At 40.7% G+C, this 16,228-nt stretch overlaps 1 protein-coding gene across 1 annotated transcript in view; it reads left to right on the forward strand.

Moving 5' to 3' along the window:
* Positions 1 to 5,083: 5,083 nt before the first annotated feature.
* The window catches only part of DERA (deoxyribose-phosphate aldolase), a 94,815-nt gene continuing 83,670 nt past the window's right edge, over positions 5,084 to 16,228 (forward strand). Inside the window, exon 1 of the mRNA XM_090275464.1 lies at positions 5,084 to 5,199. Coding sequence (XP_090131590.1) covers positions 5,169 to 5,199 — 31 coding nt within the window. The 5' untranslated portion in view covers positions 5,084 to 5,168. The remainder of the gene's footprint in view (positions 5,200 to 16,228) is intronic.

Genomic DNA, 16,228 nt, shown 5'->3' on the forward strand with positions numbered 1-16,228 from the left:
ATGTCTGTAGTAGATACCTCACGTTTTACACCTGGATAGTTTAAAACAAAATGTGATTCTTAATATGGTTACCATATAAGCGTACATTACATGTTCCCTTACACTAAGGGAATTCCTAAGGAAGTATTACTGGAGCAAGAACATTCTCAAGAGGCTTGGCTTTCTTACCTATAGGAATGCATAATTTTTAGTGGGACATAATATCACCTAGATCAGTGGTACTTTAAAATTAATAAGAGTTCCTGAAGAAACAAATGAGGCATCTAACAAATTTACCCGTGGAAATAAGGTCAAGGTATGCAACTGATAGCTAATGAGTAATATTTTATAGGTTGAATCACTTTACATAATTAAAGGGAGAATGGAACTTGGTCAAGTGAAAAATAACTGATTTTAGTTTACAGAGTGCATATACAACAGTTGTCGTCGGCAGCCGTCCGTCTCGAGAGACGATGGTGTAGCTTCTTAAGAGTCTATCTGCACCGCCGAGAATGGCTGTGCAGTCCGACTCGGGAGTGACATGGTATCTGTCTCCTCCCGTGTTGAATCGACATCTTGTGATGACGCTGAAGCTACAGAGCCTGGGCAGGGTGATATGGAGGGTCTGCTGTTGCCCATGCAACAGACCCCCCCTCTCTTCGCAGCTGAAGGGTCCAAGGGAAAGACGGAGTCGATACAGCTTGGGTTCAGGTGCGCCGCAGGAGTTGCCGGTGCTGACTACAACGTCAAACCGCCTTAGGGACTCCGGCTCCGGATTTTCTGTCGGGGTTTACTCCCTTAGCCTTTCCCCTGAAGAGGTATGCCGCAAGGCAGCGGAGGTTTTTTGGAATCAGAGTTTTCCTTCTCTGATGTACCCTGACTGGAAGATCGAACCAGCGACACTTAGCTCGCAGGCCGACGCTCAATCCACTGAGCTAAACCAGCCAGGGCGTATATACAACAGTAGTCCCGTAAGATTTTAATAGAGCTGGAAAATTCTTACTGCCTAGTGACATTGTTGGCATCTTACCTGTTGTAGCACACGCATTATACACGGTGGTGGTGGTGATGGTGTAAACCACTGCCAGTCGTTTAATTATAGCACATACAATTACGTACAGTACATAATGCTTGATAATAAATTATGTTATTGGTTTTTCTACTTACTATACTATGCTTTTTATTATTATCGTAGGGTGTATTTCTACCTTTTTTATAAGTTCGTTGTAAAACAGTATGTCATGTAACCCCAGCAGCAGCCTCATCTCAGGTTTTCTGTATCCCTCGATTGCATCCTTTCCTCTTGTGCTGGATTTAATCTTGTGTTTTATAAATTTAGTGTAGCCTAAGTGCTTAGTGTTTATAACGTCCACAGCAGTGTACAGTAATGTCCTAGCCTTCACATTCACTCTCCACTCATCTAAAGCAATTTCCAGCACTGCAAGCTGTATTCCTGCCAAGTGCCCTATACAGGGTTAACTTTTATACCATATTTTTTACTGTACCTTTTTTATATGTAGATATGTTTAGTTACAAAAATACTGCTGTGTTACAATTGCCTACAGTATTCACTACAGTAACATGCTGTAGAGGGTTGTAGCCCAGGCGCAGTAGGCTGTATACCACATGGCCTAGGTGTGTAGCAGGCTATGCCGTCTAGGTTTGTGTGTAAGTACACGCTGGTCTTCCCGCAACGGTGAAATCACCTAACAGTGTGTTTCACAGAACGTATCCACATTGTTAAGTGGCATATAACTAAATGGGAAACCTGATTTCAGAGGGCTTAAGTGGTTTGTCTAATGAGTTTGGCTGGGGAGAGAGAGAGGGCATAGTAAATGTGGTCTGTAGGGTTAAATTGCCTGGTTTGAGTCATCCTCTGGCACTTCTAAAGTAAACTCTGAGACTCAATTTCTTTACTGTAAAGGGAGATGATGTTCTCACACATAGATTTTTTAGGGGAAGTACCAAATAATTGATGTGAAGGGTACCTTATCAGAATATTAGCTAATGTTAAATATTTAATCTTATAGTAATTCCCTCACTTTGGGATTTGGTGGACTAATGGATTAGAAAAACAGGAGGTGGGCAAGATAGAATGGTCTACTTATATATTGCCAAGTGAAGCTATTAAAAAAGAAAATTGCCACCACAATCTTCATTTAAAAAAAAGGACATTTTAAAATCCAAGTTGTAGTGAAAGGCAAGGTCTCAGAATGAAAAACTGTTCTTTAAATTGAATAACTTTAAATTCATAAAAGACTCAATATAATTCTTTTTTTTCTTATTTCACCGTGAAGCAGGAATTATATGGTCTATAGGTCTCCCTCCAGTTGTGAAATAATTCAATTCTAATACTCATACTCCTCTCTAGTCCTCCCTGCTTCTCTACTTTCCCCGTCTCACTTAGAAATACTGGTTGAAAATCCATAGTTGAAGTGGATTGACCAAGTGGAATGACTGCTCTGCGAAATCAGAATTAGAGACTACAGTCAAATGAAATTGGACTAGAGAAAACTGAACACTATAGGGAAACAGCACAGACAGTAATATGCAATCATTTACCTAACAAATATTCACAGCCTACTGTGTGCCAAGTACTGTAATAGACACGCGTATGATGAACCAAGCAAATAGTCAATGACCTTTGGAATTTTACTCCTATCTCCCAGGCCAGGTAGCTTCTTGAGGCTTCAAGTTAAATATAAACATTCCTGCGGCTTTAATTTTAATTGATGAAGAAGTGGGGGTGGGAAGACAAATTGATAATGGCAATTTAAAATTTATATTAAAAACATCCACAAAAATGACATGCAGAATCTTCATGAATTAAAATTATAATAAAGTAAATATAGTTTGACTCTTGTATGTGCCAGTTGGGGCTATATTTCTAGACTGGCATATATAGTTTGCTCTGTATCTAGGTTGATGATTTTTTACATTTAGTTTGCATAAGTATCATTTGAGGGAATGTTAAAATGCAGATCCCAGGGCCCCAGAGTAGGGCTGTGGGGAAGCCTGGAATCGGCTATAGAAAAAAACTTTTGGGAGATTCCAATGTAGTGGTGGTGGTCTTTCTTTGAGCAGCCTTGCTGTAGGGGTTCTTCCAAAATTTCAGAAGGAGATACATTTAAAAGGGGGCCTCACAAAGTGAACCTTGGCAACATTTCTCCATTAAAGAAACTCATATTTTGCATTCTATCACCACTATCTGAATGCTGCTAATTTAACATACTTTCAGGCTGCAGAGATTGATTCCAGATTAGGACATTACAGCAGGTCATTTTAGGAAAAAGTCCTTGAGAAAGTCTTGTCAGATACATTGCTAAAATGTTTGCTTAGGAGGCTGCCCTGATTCTGTTTTTTTCAGCTAACTTGGGAATCTCACTGCTTTTGTTTTAATAAACTTAATTATATATGAGTAATGAATGGTTTGGAATTTGGTTTAGGGTTTATCTGTCCCTAAAAATAGAATTCTATTTGTTGTCTTTGTATCTTTCAAGAATGTCAATGTTCTCCATTTGAAGACCACCAGGAACATACCTGTAGTGGGATAAATTTGGGTTCATTGACTTACTGCAACAAGAGAGAAGGCTCACCATGGGAAACAGGTGTGTTAGAGCATGTTAGAAATGACATGGGATTTGGGCTTGTGTTGGGTGATTTGGGGAACGTTAAGGAATTGGGCCATTGCTCTGGGTTGGATTAAAGGCAGGGAGTGGTGATAATAATATGACAACATACCTTAATTGTTATCTAAAACAGAAGAATGGGATGAGGCTCAAACTGATGGGTAAAGATATGACAGTCACTTCCACTAGTCAGGATAGGAGGAGGCTGTTAGGTCATTTTTGTAGTTTGGGCAATGTTCATTTTTTCTTTTCTTTTTTTTCTGTGTTCAGACATGATTCTGAGAGACCTTGTGTTTTTGTTGATGCATCATGCTCACAATGGCCTTAGCTGACGCTGGCATCCTGTGAAACTGTTTATATTTAATTGAAGAAGAGCAAGATGATGTAGCTATGCCAGGTCAGCTCCAGGCTTTTAGGGCTTGCTTTTCTCTTTCTCAGAGTTAAAATAAAAATAAAGGGGAAATGTCCTTAAATGTACGAGTAGAATCTAGACACATCCAGAATACAATAGTTACGTGTTAACAAGGCTGAGAGGCAGCTTAGTGAGGGGAAGTAAGACTCAGATTTCTTTTCAGATTTAGTCCCATAATTGCTCTGTGAACCTGACAATAATATTAACAACTTTCATTTGATGAACACCTAACCTACTGCATGTCTTGGCATGTCCTAGGTGCTTTACACACATGCAACAACTTTACAGGAAAAACTATGTCGATAATCTCCATTTTTCAGACAAGTAGACAACAGCATTCCTAGGATCACCGAGTTATTAAGTGGAATTGCTGATGTATTAAGGGGTTCTGTGCATTCTGAGCCTACTCGGTTTCCACTACACCAGGATGCCTTTCTAATAAGGACTCTGATGTCTTGTAGTTACAGAAATGGAGATGAAGGACATATAATACATACTTGGCAGGACTGTTCTGAGACTCAATGCCAGCATACACCTGAAACATGTTTTCTTTCAGGAGGGCCCTCTGTGAGTACAGATGAATTGACTAGCAGCCCATGTTGAGCGACTCCAGACAATTTTAATCTTCTGGTCACAGAAATCGGACTGAAAGAGAAAAATCTTAGTGTCAGATTCAGAGTTTCAAGCTCCAAGAAGTTGTCAAAGTCATTTCTTAACACATGAGGGAAATGAAGGCATTGACATGCCCAGAGTCACAGTGTCGGAGCAAAGCTTCTCCTAGGCCCGTTATTTTTCAGGCCACAGAGCTGCCACCCCTCTTGGTATGCAATCTCACAAGTTTCTAAATTGTTATCCCGTGCAGTCATCAACTTAAATATTTCAAAAGCGGTTTTGGTAGCGTTCTTTCTGCGAGCTGTTGTTGGAGTCCCGCATCTCGTGGGGAAGACCAGCGAGTGGGGCGGCAGGATTTCCTCGCAAGAGCGCAGGCATGGGGTCCTGACCGCGCGGCCAAGGCGCGCCGCTCCTCCCGGAGAGGGGACAGGGGCGGGGCGATCGCGTCGTCATCGCGGGGCAGCCAGGAAGGAGGAAGGGCTGGGCGGAGGTGAACCCGGGCGGAGGAGCCGGCAACTGCTGCAGCGGTCTGCACCATGTCCGCGCGCAACCCGGGCACGGAGCTCGGTAAGGGCCCCCCTCCTCGACTCCCGTGCGTCCGCCGCCAGCTTGCTGCCTCGTCCCGGCCAGCGCGGGGCTCGCCGTCGCCCGGCGCCCCAGGTCCCACGCAGGGGTCGCTGAGCCGGGCAGCAGCGGCGCCTGGGCTGCTCCCACCCCGAGGCCGAAGCAGGGAGACCTAACTCTTAGGCACGTTCCCGCCGTCCTTGACTTCCAAGCCGCCTTTTTCTAAGCGGAAGTTATAGGAAAGGGTTCGACTTTCATCTGCCCACTTATTCGTTCACTTTCCACGCCCACTCTTAATAGAATTCCTGTGTCATCTAATGCTGGATTTCCTCAGATAATTTCAACACAGCTGTATCCCCAAAGTGGCCTGGCAGGTGGGGAAGTTGTCAGGCCTCTGTACTGTGTAATTTACAAAAATTGCATATGATTTTAGAAGTAGGAAGATTTGTGGAAGTACCCAATGAATTATTTTACCATTTTTTCTTTCATTGATATTATTTAATATTATGGCAAGAGAACTTAGTTCTGATTTCAAAAAAATGTGAAAAATTTGTAATTCAAACATAAAACAATGATCGGCCAAAGGTTAAGGATCTCATTTAAAGCTTTAGAACTTGGATGTCTGTATACTGGATCTTCATTGTAGCTGTGTGACTTTGGGCACATTACTTAGTCATTTGGTGCTTAAGTTTCTTAATCTGTAAAATGTTTATAATAGTATTTACCTCATTAAGTGATTTGGAGATTAAATGAGAAGATGTGAAGTATGTGGTACATTGTGGATACCTACTAAGCATTAATAAATAATGGTATTATAGGGAGCTTTTTTTTTTTAGGGGCTAATTTTGAGAAAATTAGCTGTAAGTACTTTTTTTTTCTTTGAAAGTATCTGTTCTAATTAAACAGTCTAGAGGTGGTCCAGAACGTTTGTTGAATGTAAGAGTGTGTTTTTATGAAGACAGTTGATGCCCTCACCGAGTTGATTCCCCTTCAGTCACTGCCTTAAGGAGATTGTGTTTTAAATTCTAGTTCTGTTTCTGGAATGTAGTAAAGAAATATTCCCTGGATTGGAAGATCCTGAAAGACGGTGAATGGAGCATAGGGATGGGGTTCAGGTCTCACCTTGGTATCTTCAAGGATGTGACTGCGTGCCTTTGAGGATGCGCTCTTACTTTCCCTAAACTTAGAAGTTTATTTTTTTCTCTCAGGAAATAGTTAAACAACTTTTACTCTCTTTTTTTAAAATTGAGATATAATTGACAGAGATCAAGGGTATCTGGAAAACAACAGAAAAAGAAGTAATTGAAGTCAGATTTTTAATTGGAAGGGGATGGGGACAATTCTATGGATTTCCTGTATTATGTTAACAAGAGATTGTTGTAGGCACATATCTACAAATTGAAATAATCAGAGATCATGATTACTGGGGAATGTAAAGACTCTTGCTCTGTAAAGGCACTTTCTGTAACCCAAGTCAGAACAAACAGAAAGTGTAGCTTATTTAAAACATGATAAAGTAGATCAGCTTTGGCTTGTTGCCAGACTGGGAACCATGGTGAGGTTTTCTGTTTTATGAAGCATATTTTTCACTCAGCAAGTAGTTACTGAGCACCAACTGTGTACTGTGTGTTACCACCCTGGGGATTTAAGATGGACAAGGATAATCCTTGCTTTTAAGGAGCTAGGTCTGGTTCAGGAGCTGGGCAGCAAGCCAGAGCTACAATGAAAATATTTTGTAAATATGATATGTATCAATAGTTATTTTTCATTTTGTCTATTTAAGAAATTAGATAGCTCTGTTTGAGGGTCGTACTTTGAAACTGTTTCGGTGTCCTCTTATTCTGCAAACTTTCAGTTTTATTTGTGTGCTTATATAAGTATATATCTGAGGCTTCCTGAATTGTTTCTTTTGTTATTTAATATTCATATTGTCTCAGATTTTGCTATTGGGAGTCCTTTTACCCTGGCTTTCTCTTTCTCTTTTTTGACATGCCCCATTATTTTAAAAGTACTTCCTTATTTTCTGGCTTTACAGGTATTCCAGGCTTATTTAATACTTTTTTCCGTATCCTAGCACTGGAGTCAACTATTTCTCCAAGGAGCATTTCTTTCCATGGGTAATAGTGCTTAGAAGCCAAGACCTGGGCAACAGGTGTCCTCATGGTCACTGGAGTGTCTCTGTTCCCAAGCCTCTCACTTGGCAAACTGGAGAATGTATGTACTACACGCACATACACACACATACCCTCTGTATTCATCTATCTAGGTTGGCCAAAAAGTGTTTTTCCCCCCCAAAAGATTACTCTAGTAGTGCTTAGTTGTCTTTTAACTTCATTCCAAACAATTTTGTTAGATTGTATTGTGACAGCTGTCCTATCAGCGTGCATTAAAAAAAAAAAAACCAACCTAAAAATTGGTGAATTTTTGTGTAGCCATTTTAATATTGAAGATGGAAGAAAATACACAACATTTTTGGTATATTATGCTTTATTATTTAAAGAAAAGTAAGAATGCAATTGAAAAACACACACAAAGATTATGCAGTATATGGGGAAGGTGCTGTGACTGATTGAACATGTCAAAAGTGGTTTGTGAAGTTTTGTGCTGGAGATTTCTTGCTATATGATGCTCCATGGTTGGGTAGACCAGTTGAAACTGATAGGGATCAAATGAAGACATTGATTGAGAACAGTCAACGTTATACCATGGGGTGGGGTGAGGGGGAGATAGCCAACATATTCAAAATATCCAAATCAATAAAGTTATTGGTGAAAATGAAAAATGTGTTCTTTATTTTATGGAAAAAACCACATGGACTTTTTGGCCAACCCAATATATCTATATGGTGAAAACCATGAGTTCACTGTGATACCTCTAGTTCTAGTCCAGCAGCACTGGGTTTATTCCACTTTTCTCTCTTGCATATATGAAACTTCACTTGCTGGGCAATATATACCCTACGTAAAAAAGACATTCCTCTCGACTTTCTCAGGCTCTGACTCCCTGAGCTGGGTGCCGTCCTCTCTCTGTGTCAGGCTGCAGCCCTCATTGGTACCCCCAGTGGCTGTGCGGCAGTCTGTGTCAGGCTGCCTCTCCATGTGGAGAGCTCTCCTATCCTGCCTGTCTTGACCTTCCATGCTTAGCTGCCCTTTTGTGCAGATACCCTTTGAGTTGTGATTGGATTCTGGGCTACTCCTGTGTATCAATGCCCCCCTCACTTGTTTAGGCTCCTATACCCCACAGTGGGCCATAGTGACTCCCCCAACCACCCTGGCTCAAATGTCTACCTTGCTCACCACACCCTCCCCACCATGCCCATTTAGGACAGCTGTTTGGGAAGTAGTAGAGGACCAGAATAAAGTTTTAAATCTATTTTTGTATATTCTACATTTATACGAAATCAAAAAATAAAAAGTGGTGTGCCTAGTGTCCCTGGCATTTGTTACTTGTTCATGCTAGCGGCTGGGGTACCAAAGTGAACATAGCTTGGGCTCTACTCTCCCGCTGCTCACAGTCACCCACGGAAGACGGTCACGGAAATCATTGCAGTGAGATGTAGGTGACTATAGAGGAGTGGTCAGGTTGGAAAGGAATTCACAGAGTCTAGGAGTGATTTTCTGGGAAAGGATATTATTGACAAGGAGTAATTTTTGCAAAGTCACTGAGCAAAACCAGCCTGGCATGTTTCATTAACTATAGGAACCCCTTTTCGGATTTCTATTGTAATTTTCCCATTTTGCTATAATGATGAAAAGCAATATTTTAGTGAAGAAAAAAGAGAAATTATATTCCATGTACATTATTAGATTTTAAGTTGGGGATCCTTTTATGAGCACTAACTTTGATTTTGTCTTAGAAGTCTTTTATTGTTTGCTTATAGGCATGATGGATGAAACTGTGTTTTATTATTCTGGTACTGTTTTGATAAATAGAAAAAACTACAAAGTAATAATTTGGATTTGTTGTATAATTGAATAATTGAAAGTCCTCCATGGTGCCTGCTAAGTTAAAAAAAAATTTTTTTTTAAGCATCTAAGCCCTGTGGATTTTAATTGTTAGAAAGGAAGACGAACTTCAAGCGCCGGTTTAAAACGGAACGCCTCTGCCAGGAAAGAAAAACTAGTAAATGAGAGAGCTGATAGAGCCCTTGAGGATGCGATGTGAGCGGGTCACTAGAAATTGTTTAAGTGGAGAGCTCTGGCCCTTTTAAAACACTGTCTGTCACTTGAGGATTGGGTCACCTTGAAATGTGTTCATCTTTAAGTTAAAGGCATAAAAAGGCACTTTGAAAATTTTCAGTTAACTTTGGTGTGTGTTGTGTGCGTGTCTGCGGATGTACCTTTCCTCAGCCTGCCTCAGCCGTAACAGTCAGTTCCCTGGAAACCAAAGTGGTTGCAGAGAAGGATAAATGTTTCATCTCAGCTCCAGCAAACTATGCAGATTTTTTAAAACGTTGAGACACTCTGCCTGGAGCTTCTGTCTTTTTGCAGTCAGGCCTTTCTCCCTAAAGCAAAGTCTCAGATGAGAGTAGCCTCTGGTAATTGCCTCCTAAAAAGGTGTCACTTTAACTGGTGCTTTGGTTCCTTTGGGATGTGGTTAATAATGTCAGGATTGGAGTACTTTCAAGTCTAGTAAAAAGAGCCACATTAACTGCTCTTGTAATCCAGATTCAGATAAGGTTTTCTTAAAAAAAAGATTTATATATTTATTTTTAGAGAGATGGGAAGTGAGGAAGAGAAACATCAATGTGTGGCTTTCTCTCATACTCCCCTAACTAGGGACCCAACCCACAACCCAGGCACGTGCCATGACTGGGAACCAAACCAGTGACCCTTTGGTTCACAGGCTGGTGCTCAATCCACTGAGCCATGCCAGCCAGGTCTCAGATAAGCGGTTACACTTCTTACCCCATAACTACAAGATCGAAGTGTGTGTGTATGTATGTGTGTGTGTCTGTGTGTTTGATTTCATTAAAGTATCTAACATGACATTCAACTAAGTATCTGGCATGCCTAAGATATACAGACTCTTTATCTCTAATATAGAGATCCTTGAATAAACATTACTTATGAATATTTCAAACTCTGTTTTCTGGAAAAATAGTAGTGTCCACATTTATAGTTACCTCTTTTTTAAAAAAACATACCAATATTTCATAACAGAAAGGCATTTTAGTTATTAGTCCAATACTCTTCTGTTACAGATGAGTAAACTGAGACGCAGGGTAATTAAATGTATGGTCACATGGCTGGTTAGAGGCAGCACTGGAATTGAAACTCAGGTTCTCTCTATGCTGCTTTATTTAGATGCGTACTTTGCGTGACTTCTCTTGCCATTAACTTTGTGGGAGCTCAGTTGGGCTGTAGCCCTGAATTAGAACCACCTGAGGTGCTTGTTTAAAAATGCACATTCTTGAGCCCCACAATAGTTTTAACCATCGATATTAGTGCTAGGGGCCCAGGAACCTGCATTTTCACAGGCTCCCCAGACGGTTTTCATGAACAATGCACATTCAGAAGAACCCTGAAATAAGCTGTAGAGTGCCCCAGATTAATTAGGGCTTCAGAGAATCTTAAATTGCTATATATTACTTTTTGATAAATCATCTCAGTCACTTTTACCTTTATCTAAATATGTTTATTATATTTTAAAATATTTTGTTAGCAAAGTTTCAGTAAGCTAATTCGGGGAGAAATTAGCCTTTCACTTTCTGATTAAAATAAATAATGTGTTAAAGTGAGTGTGAAAATTTGGAAAAATCAGGAGGGTAAGGCAATCAAGCAGGTGCATAGATCTGAACGGTGCACTGTATTTCAAATAAGGTGCATATTTTATTCAAATAATGCCAATGGCTGGTGGAAAAATACAACCAGTGTTCTTCATGATGATTTTGGAAATTGACATGAATATACCTTCTCCATGGTCTTAGAGACTGAAGGTGTTGCCAAACACAGGTTCAGCTGCATGCTGAGAGGAAAGCCAATACTCCTGAGACAGGTGCTGTGGAAAGGAAAGAGTTTCATTCAGGTGCTGGTGATCCAAGAAGATGGCAGACTCCTGTCCTAAAATCCATCTCTAGTCAAGCTTCTGGCTTTTACAAGGAGAGGGAAGGGAAGTGGGAATGTGCAGACAGTGCTCTCGTTGGTTCCGACCAAGGTCTTGGTGTCAGCATGATGAATCCTTCTGTGTCAGCCAAATTCCTGCTTTTGGTCAGCTCCTATCTGAACAAGAACTGGAACTGCTGGGCCCTACAGTGTACTAGAAAGGAGGCTAAAATAGAGGTTGTTAGCAAAAAGAAATTTTGTTTCTTTATTCCAACAAACTTGTTAGTTTATTAGTTAGTACATTTAATTCTGGTCAGTACGATATTGTATAAAGACGGTATGCTTTTCACTCTTTGTTACAGTGGTAACAGACCCTAAAGACTTTCTGTTACCTGAAGATGTGAAGTAGTCTACCAGAAAGAGTAATTTAGTTTTTTGATGGAAAAAGGAACAGTCCTAATTTTTTGGAAATTATTAACTTTGTACTGTGGAGGAAGGTAGGTTTTGGCAGTCCTCATTATATTTGTACTTGTGAAGGAGTTCAAGCTCTGTATATTCCGTTTTGAGGGAAATTATTCTTATTTTTCCAGTATGTAAGGAAAACAAATGCTTTTGATAATTTTCCAGAGAAGTAACAAGAAACATTCAGGGTACAGAAGTAGGCTTACAGTTATTAATATATAAAATAATACAATCATTAATAAATTATAATATAAGAATATACTCTGTTTCATGTTCTCATAACTGTAAACCTATCTTTGCCGCACCCTGTATTTTAATCTTATACCTTTATAAACAGAGTTCTTTTTTTAAAAAAAAGCTTTTGACTCTTCAGGAGGCAATGGTTACTATAATCTTAAACTCTTCCATTCAGCACATATATGTAGAACACCCACTGTGGACTCAGTGCTTCCATGTCTCCGTGAAAGAGACAGGAACAGAAGTCAGGAGGCCTTCCCGCTGAGAGACTTGCCTTCATCAAACTAGCATGTCCCTGGGGAGCTGTACCGCTGCCCTCTTTGTCCAGGAAAGCAGACTTTGCCCATCATCAGGATATGCAGTTGCTCTGTTCAAATCATGAACCAGCCAAACTTGTATTTAGTATTAACCTTTGGATAATCATTTCAAGATACTGTGGGGAATCTCTTGAGCTAGGCAAAGATCTAACATGGGCTTTTATGAGTAAAAACACCTCCATAGATCTGGCTCCAGGAAGAAAAATATCACAATTTCAGTCTGTATATGAATACTCTGACTGGTTGTAATATTACACCAGTAATTACATCATAGAAGCTGTGGGACATAGTGATGATTAGTATGTAGCATCTAGACAGTAGGCAGTGGTGCTAATAATGTTCATCACTTGTAACAGATATACCACTCTAGTGGGTGATGTTGATAGTGGGGGAAGCTATGCATGTGTTGGGGGAGGGGGATCAAGGGGTAGATGGGAAATCTCTGTACCTTCTGTTCAATTTTGCTGTGAACCTAAAATGTCTCAAAAAACTATCCTGCCTGACCTATAAAGCAATCTGAGATGGCTGCTACTTGTGCTGGGCCTGAAGATTCCCAGGTGAAGCCAAGCTGTGAATCTAGGCTGGCTGCTGCTAGTGCTGGACCTGGGGCTCACTAAAGCCAGCTGTTGCTTATTTGAGAGGATTTAGGAAGTTGTGACGAATGAGCTGAGACCAGCCATTCATATGGAAAAGCAGCTTGGGTGGGCCTTTAAGTTGGGTGGGGTGGAGTCTCCTGGAATTTCTAAGGTGGGTCCAGTAGTGTTAGCCAGTTGATGAAGTCTCAGATATGGTATCATACTAGCTGCCCAGCTCTGTGGTTCTGCAGGGGGAGGGCTCAGAAAAGGGATAATGGCCTCTGCTCACTCCAATGACAGACACTTCAGCATTTCCCAGTATGCCATTGGTGCTCTTCCAGCTGCCACCCCAGCACTGGAGCTCAGAGCGAGTGAGTCTGAGTAGGTGAGTCCATGTGTGGGTTCTTCAAGAGGATCTGCTTGTGGATCCAGCAGTTTCTTCCACCGACTCAATCCCTAATGGTTTTTGCAGCCAGAAGTTGTGGGAACTTATTTTCCTGGCGCTGGAACCCTGGGCTGGAGAGCCTGGTATGCAGCTGGGACTCCTTGCTCCTCAGATATCCCTCCTGAATTTTTATCCACCACATGAGGGTGTGGGACCAGCCCATTCCATGTCTGCACCCCTCCTACCAGTCTGAATAAATGTGGTTTCTTTAATTCCTTAGTTGTCAGACTTCCATTTAACTTCATTTCTGACGGTTCTGAGTGATGGTTCTATATTTTAGTTGTAATTTTGATGTGGTTGTGCAAAGAGGTGAGCTATGTCTGCCTATGCTGCCATCTTGACCGGAAGCTCCCTCTTATAGGGATTTTAAAATAAAAACTTATTACTATTCAACTCTTTATATATATGCATTTTGGACTATAGGTCGATGTGCTGTGGGCAAGCAATGAAAAGAATAGAGAAAGGCTAACAGCCCAGATCAACCTGTTTGGATCATTAGTCCCTGAAAAATTGAGAGTCAGCTGATGTCAGGAATATATGAGGCAAGAGGACATTTGCCTCTGGATATAAAACCTTTTGCTGCATGCTTCCCCTCTATTTTTCAAGATTTTTATTTATTTATTTTTAGAGAGGTGGGAAGGGAGGGATAAAGAAAGGGAGATGTGAGTGAGAAACATTGATTGGTTGCTTTTCTCATGTGCCCCAACTGTGGAGAAACCCACAACCCAGGTATATACCCTGACCAGAATCCAACCCGCGACCTTTTTACTTTGTGGGATGATGCCCAACGAACTGAGCCACACCGGTCAAGGCGAGTTGTCTAATTTGAGGGTCCTTTCCCCCTTGCTTAAAAGCTGTCTGGGAGAAAAATGGAAAATTCACTTCCCACCGATGTGTGAGAGATTGATGGTGTAAAGAGCTACATTTTCCTGGAGGTGACTTTAGTAAGTAACAAGGGCACTTTAATTGTACAATATGACATATTTAACCAGAGAATGTTGGGTGGCAGGGAGCCTTCTTGCTGTGCCTGAAATCTTGCCATTTTGACTTTTCTTCACTCTGGATTTTGTATAGTTGACCTTAAACTGTAACTGTGAAATCCCGCCCTGCAGACAGTAGCCATTTCTGAAAACTGGACAGGAGCCAGCTCCTTTAGGGAGCTAACTTAGTCATGTGACTTCCTCTACTGCTTCAGGGTCACCCAGCTTCATGAGCAGCGGGTGGGAAGCCAGTGTCCCTGTTCAGCTCCACTAGGGGGAATGCTTCCAGGCCCACAGGGCCCAGAAATGTTACTGTACACCTAACTCATGACTCCTTTCTTACAGTAGGATGGTGATGCTTTACTGTTTTTGATGACTTGTCACAGAGCATCTGAAAGCACAGGGAACACCAACCACCTTGTCTGGACCTGTACCACAAAAGAACTTCTTCCTGAGGAGAAATTGCAGACAATTAGGTGCAGCGGGAAGTGGTGTTTTGAATCAGCACCCAGCAGGTGGCGATTTCCACTCCAGTTCAGTTTTGAACAGATATTCCCAGACAGTGTTGGCGGTCATGGTGCTCCATAATGCAGTGAAGGTTTGTTTGTTTGTTTTGGGAGATAACATCAACTCAAGCCATGCCTGCTTATAGTCAGGGTGTTTTAGCACATGTTAGATACTTGCTGTTTAAGGGGTACACCTACATTCCAAGCTCCTTCTGCATGTGTTTAAAAATATACTTAACCAAAGATAAAGGCAATAATGCAATAGCATGAGATTGTGGTAAGAAGGGATTCAGGAAGCATATGATATTTTCTGCAAATCAAAGGGTAGTGAAAAGGTAACATAAAACATGTATAGTACATGTTTTATAGGCCGGGTTGTTCAGTCAGTTGGAGCATAATCCTGTGCACTGAAAGGTCAGGCGTTCAATTCCTGGTCAGGGCACATACTTGGGTTGTGGGTTTGAGCTCTGGTTGGGGCATGTATGGGAGGCAGTGGGTTGATGTTTATCCCACTTTCTCTCCCTTTCTCTCTCTAAAATCAATCAACATATCCTTGGGTGAGGATTTTAAAAAAATGTATAGTATATATAGTAGCTACACAATGAATTAAAAAAAAAATTTACTTTTCTTTCAAAACTTATTTTACTTCAGTTTCAAAGGAGGATCTCTTGTTCAAGATTGAGAATTCAGTTATGTTGTTCTAGACAACCCAAATTTAAATTTTCTACAAATAAATAGGTATGTTGGGATGGTTACCCATTTAATTAAATATAGCTTCTTTTTGAAAGGAAATTGGACTTTAATTCAGACTCTATGGGATTTAAATCCTGATTTTTCTAATTATGATCTTTTGAGTTTTCACACCTAAAAACTGGAGTGAATAAAAGCTCAGTTATAGAGTAGTTGTGAAGATTAAGTGAGATATTACAAGTAGAACAGCTGGCATGGTGCCAGAGAGGTAGTGAGATGCAGTAAGAATTACCCAGCCCTTTCACAAGACGTAATAGGAATGTTGGTAAGTTCTGACCTTTAAACTAAAGACTAACTGATTATGAACAAGGTATTTGCTGAGTGGAATATAACATGGAGTTGTGAGAAGTCCAGAGTCTAGGGCAGTTGGAGCTTCAGTGTATGCTGGAATGAAGTGGGGGTTGAAACTAGATATGTCCTCAATACCTTTCTGTGGATTTGCTTTCCTTCCTGTGTGAATATATGAAAGGTATTTATCATTGGGGGTCCCCCACCAGATGGGAATTTATCCATCCCAAGTTCTTTTATTTTTCTAACTTATTTTTGTGATTGGCTTCTTTGAAAGGTGATAAATAATGAGACCATAGAGTAAGTGTTCATTTGATAAGTCTAATTGGTGCCATCCCGTGACTATTTTAGGTTAGTAATCACAGACACATGCGCCTACACTATTATTTGAGAACTAACGATGTTTTTTTTTTGTTTGTTTTTTTGTT

Source organism: Furipterus horrens, unplaced genomic scaffold (assembly GCF_987537825.1).
Source record: "Furipterus horrens unplaced genomic scaffold, mFurHor1.1.pri manual_scaffold_4, whole genome shotgun sequence".
In the NCBI taxonomy this organism is placed as follows: domain Eukaryota; kingdom Metazoa; phylum Chordata; class Mammalia; order Chiroptera; family Furipteridae; genus Furipterus; species Furipterus horrens.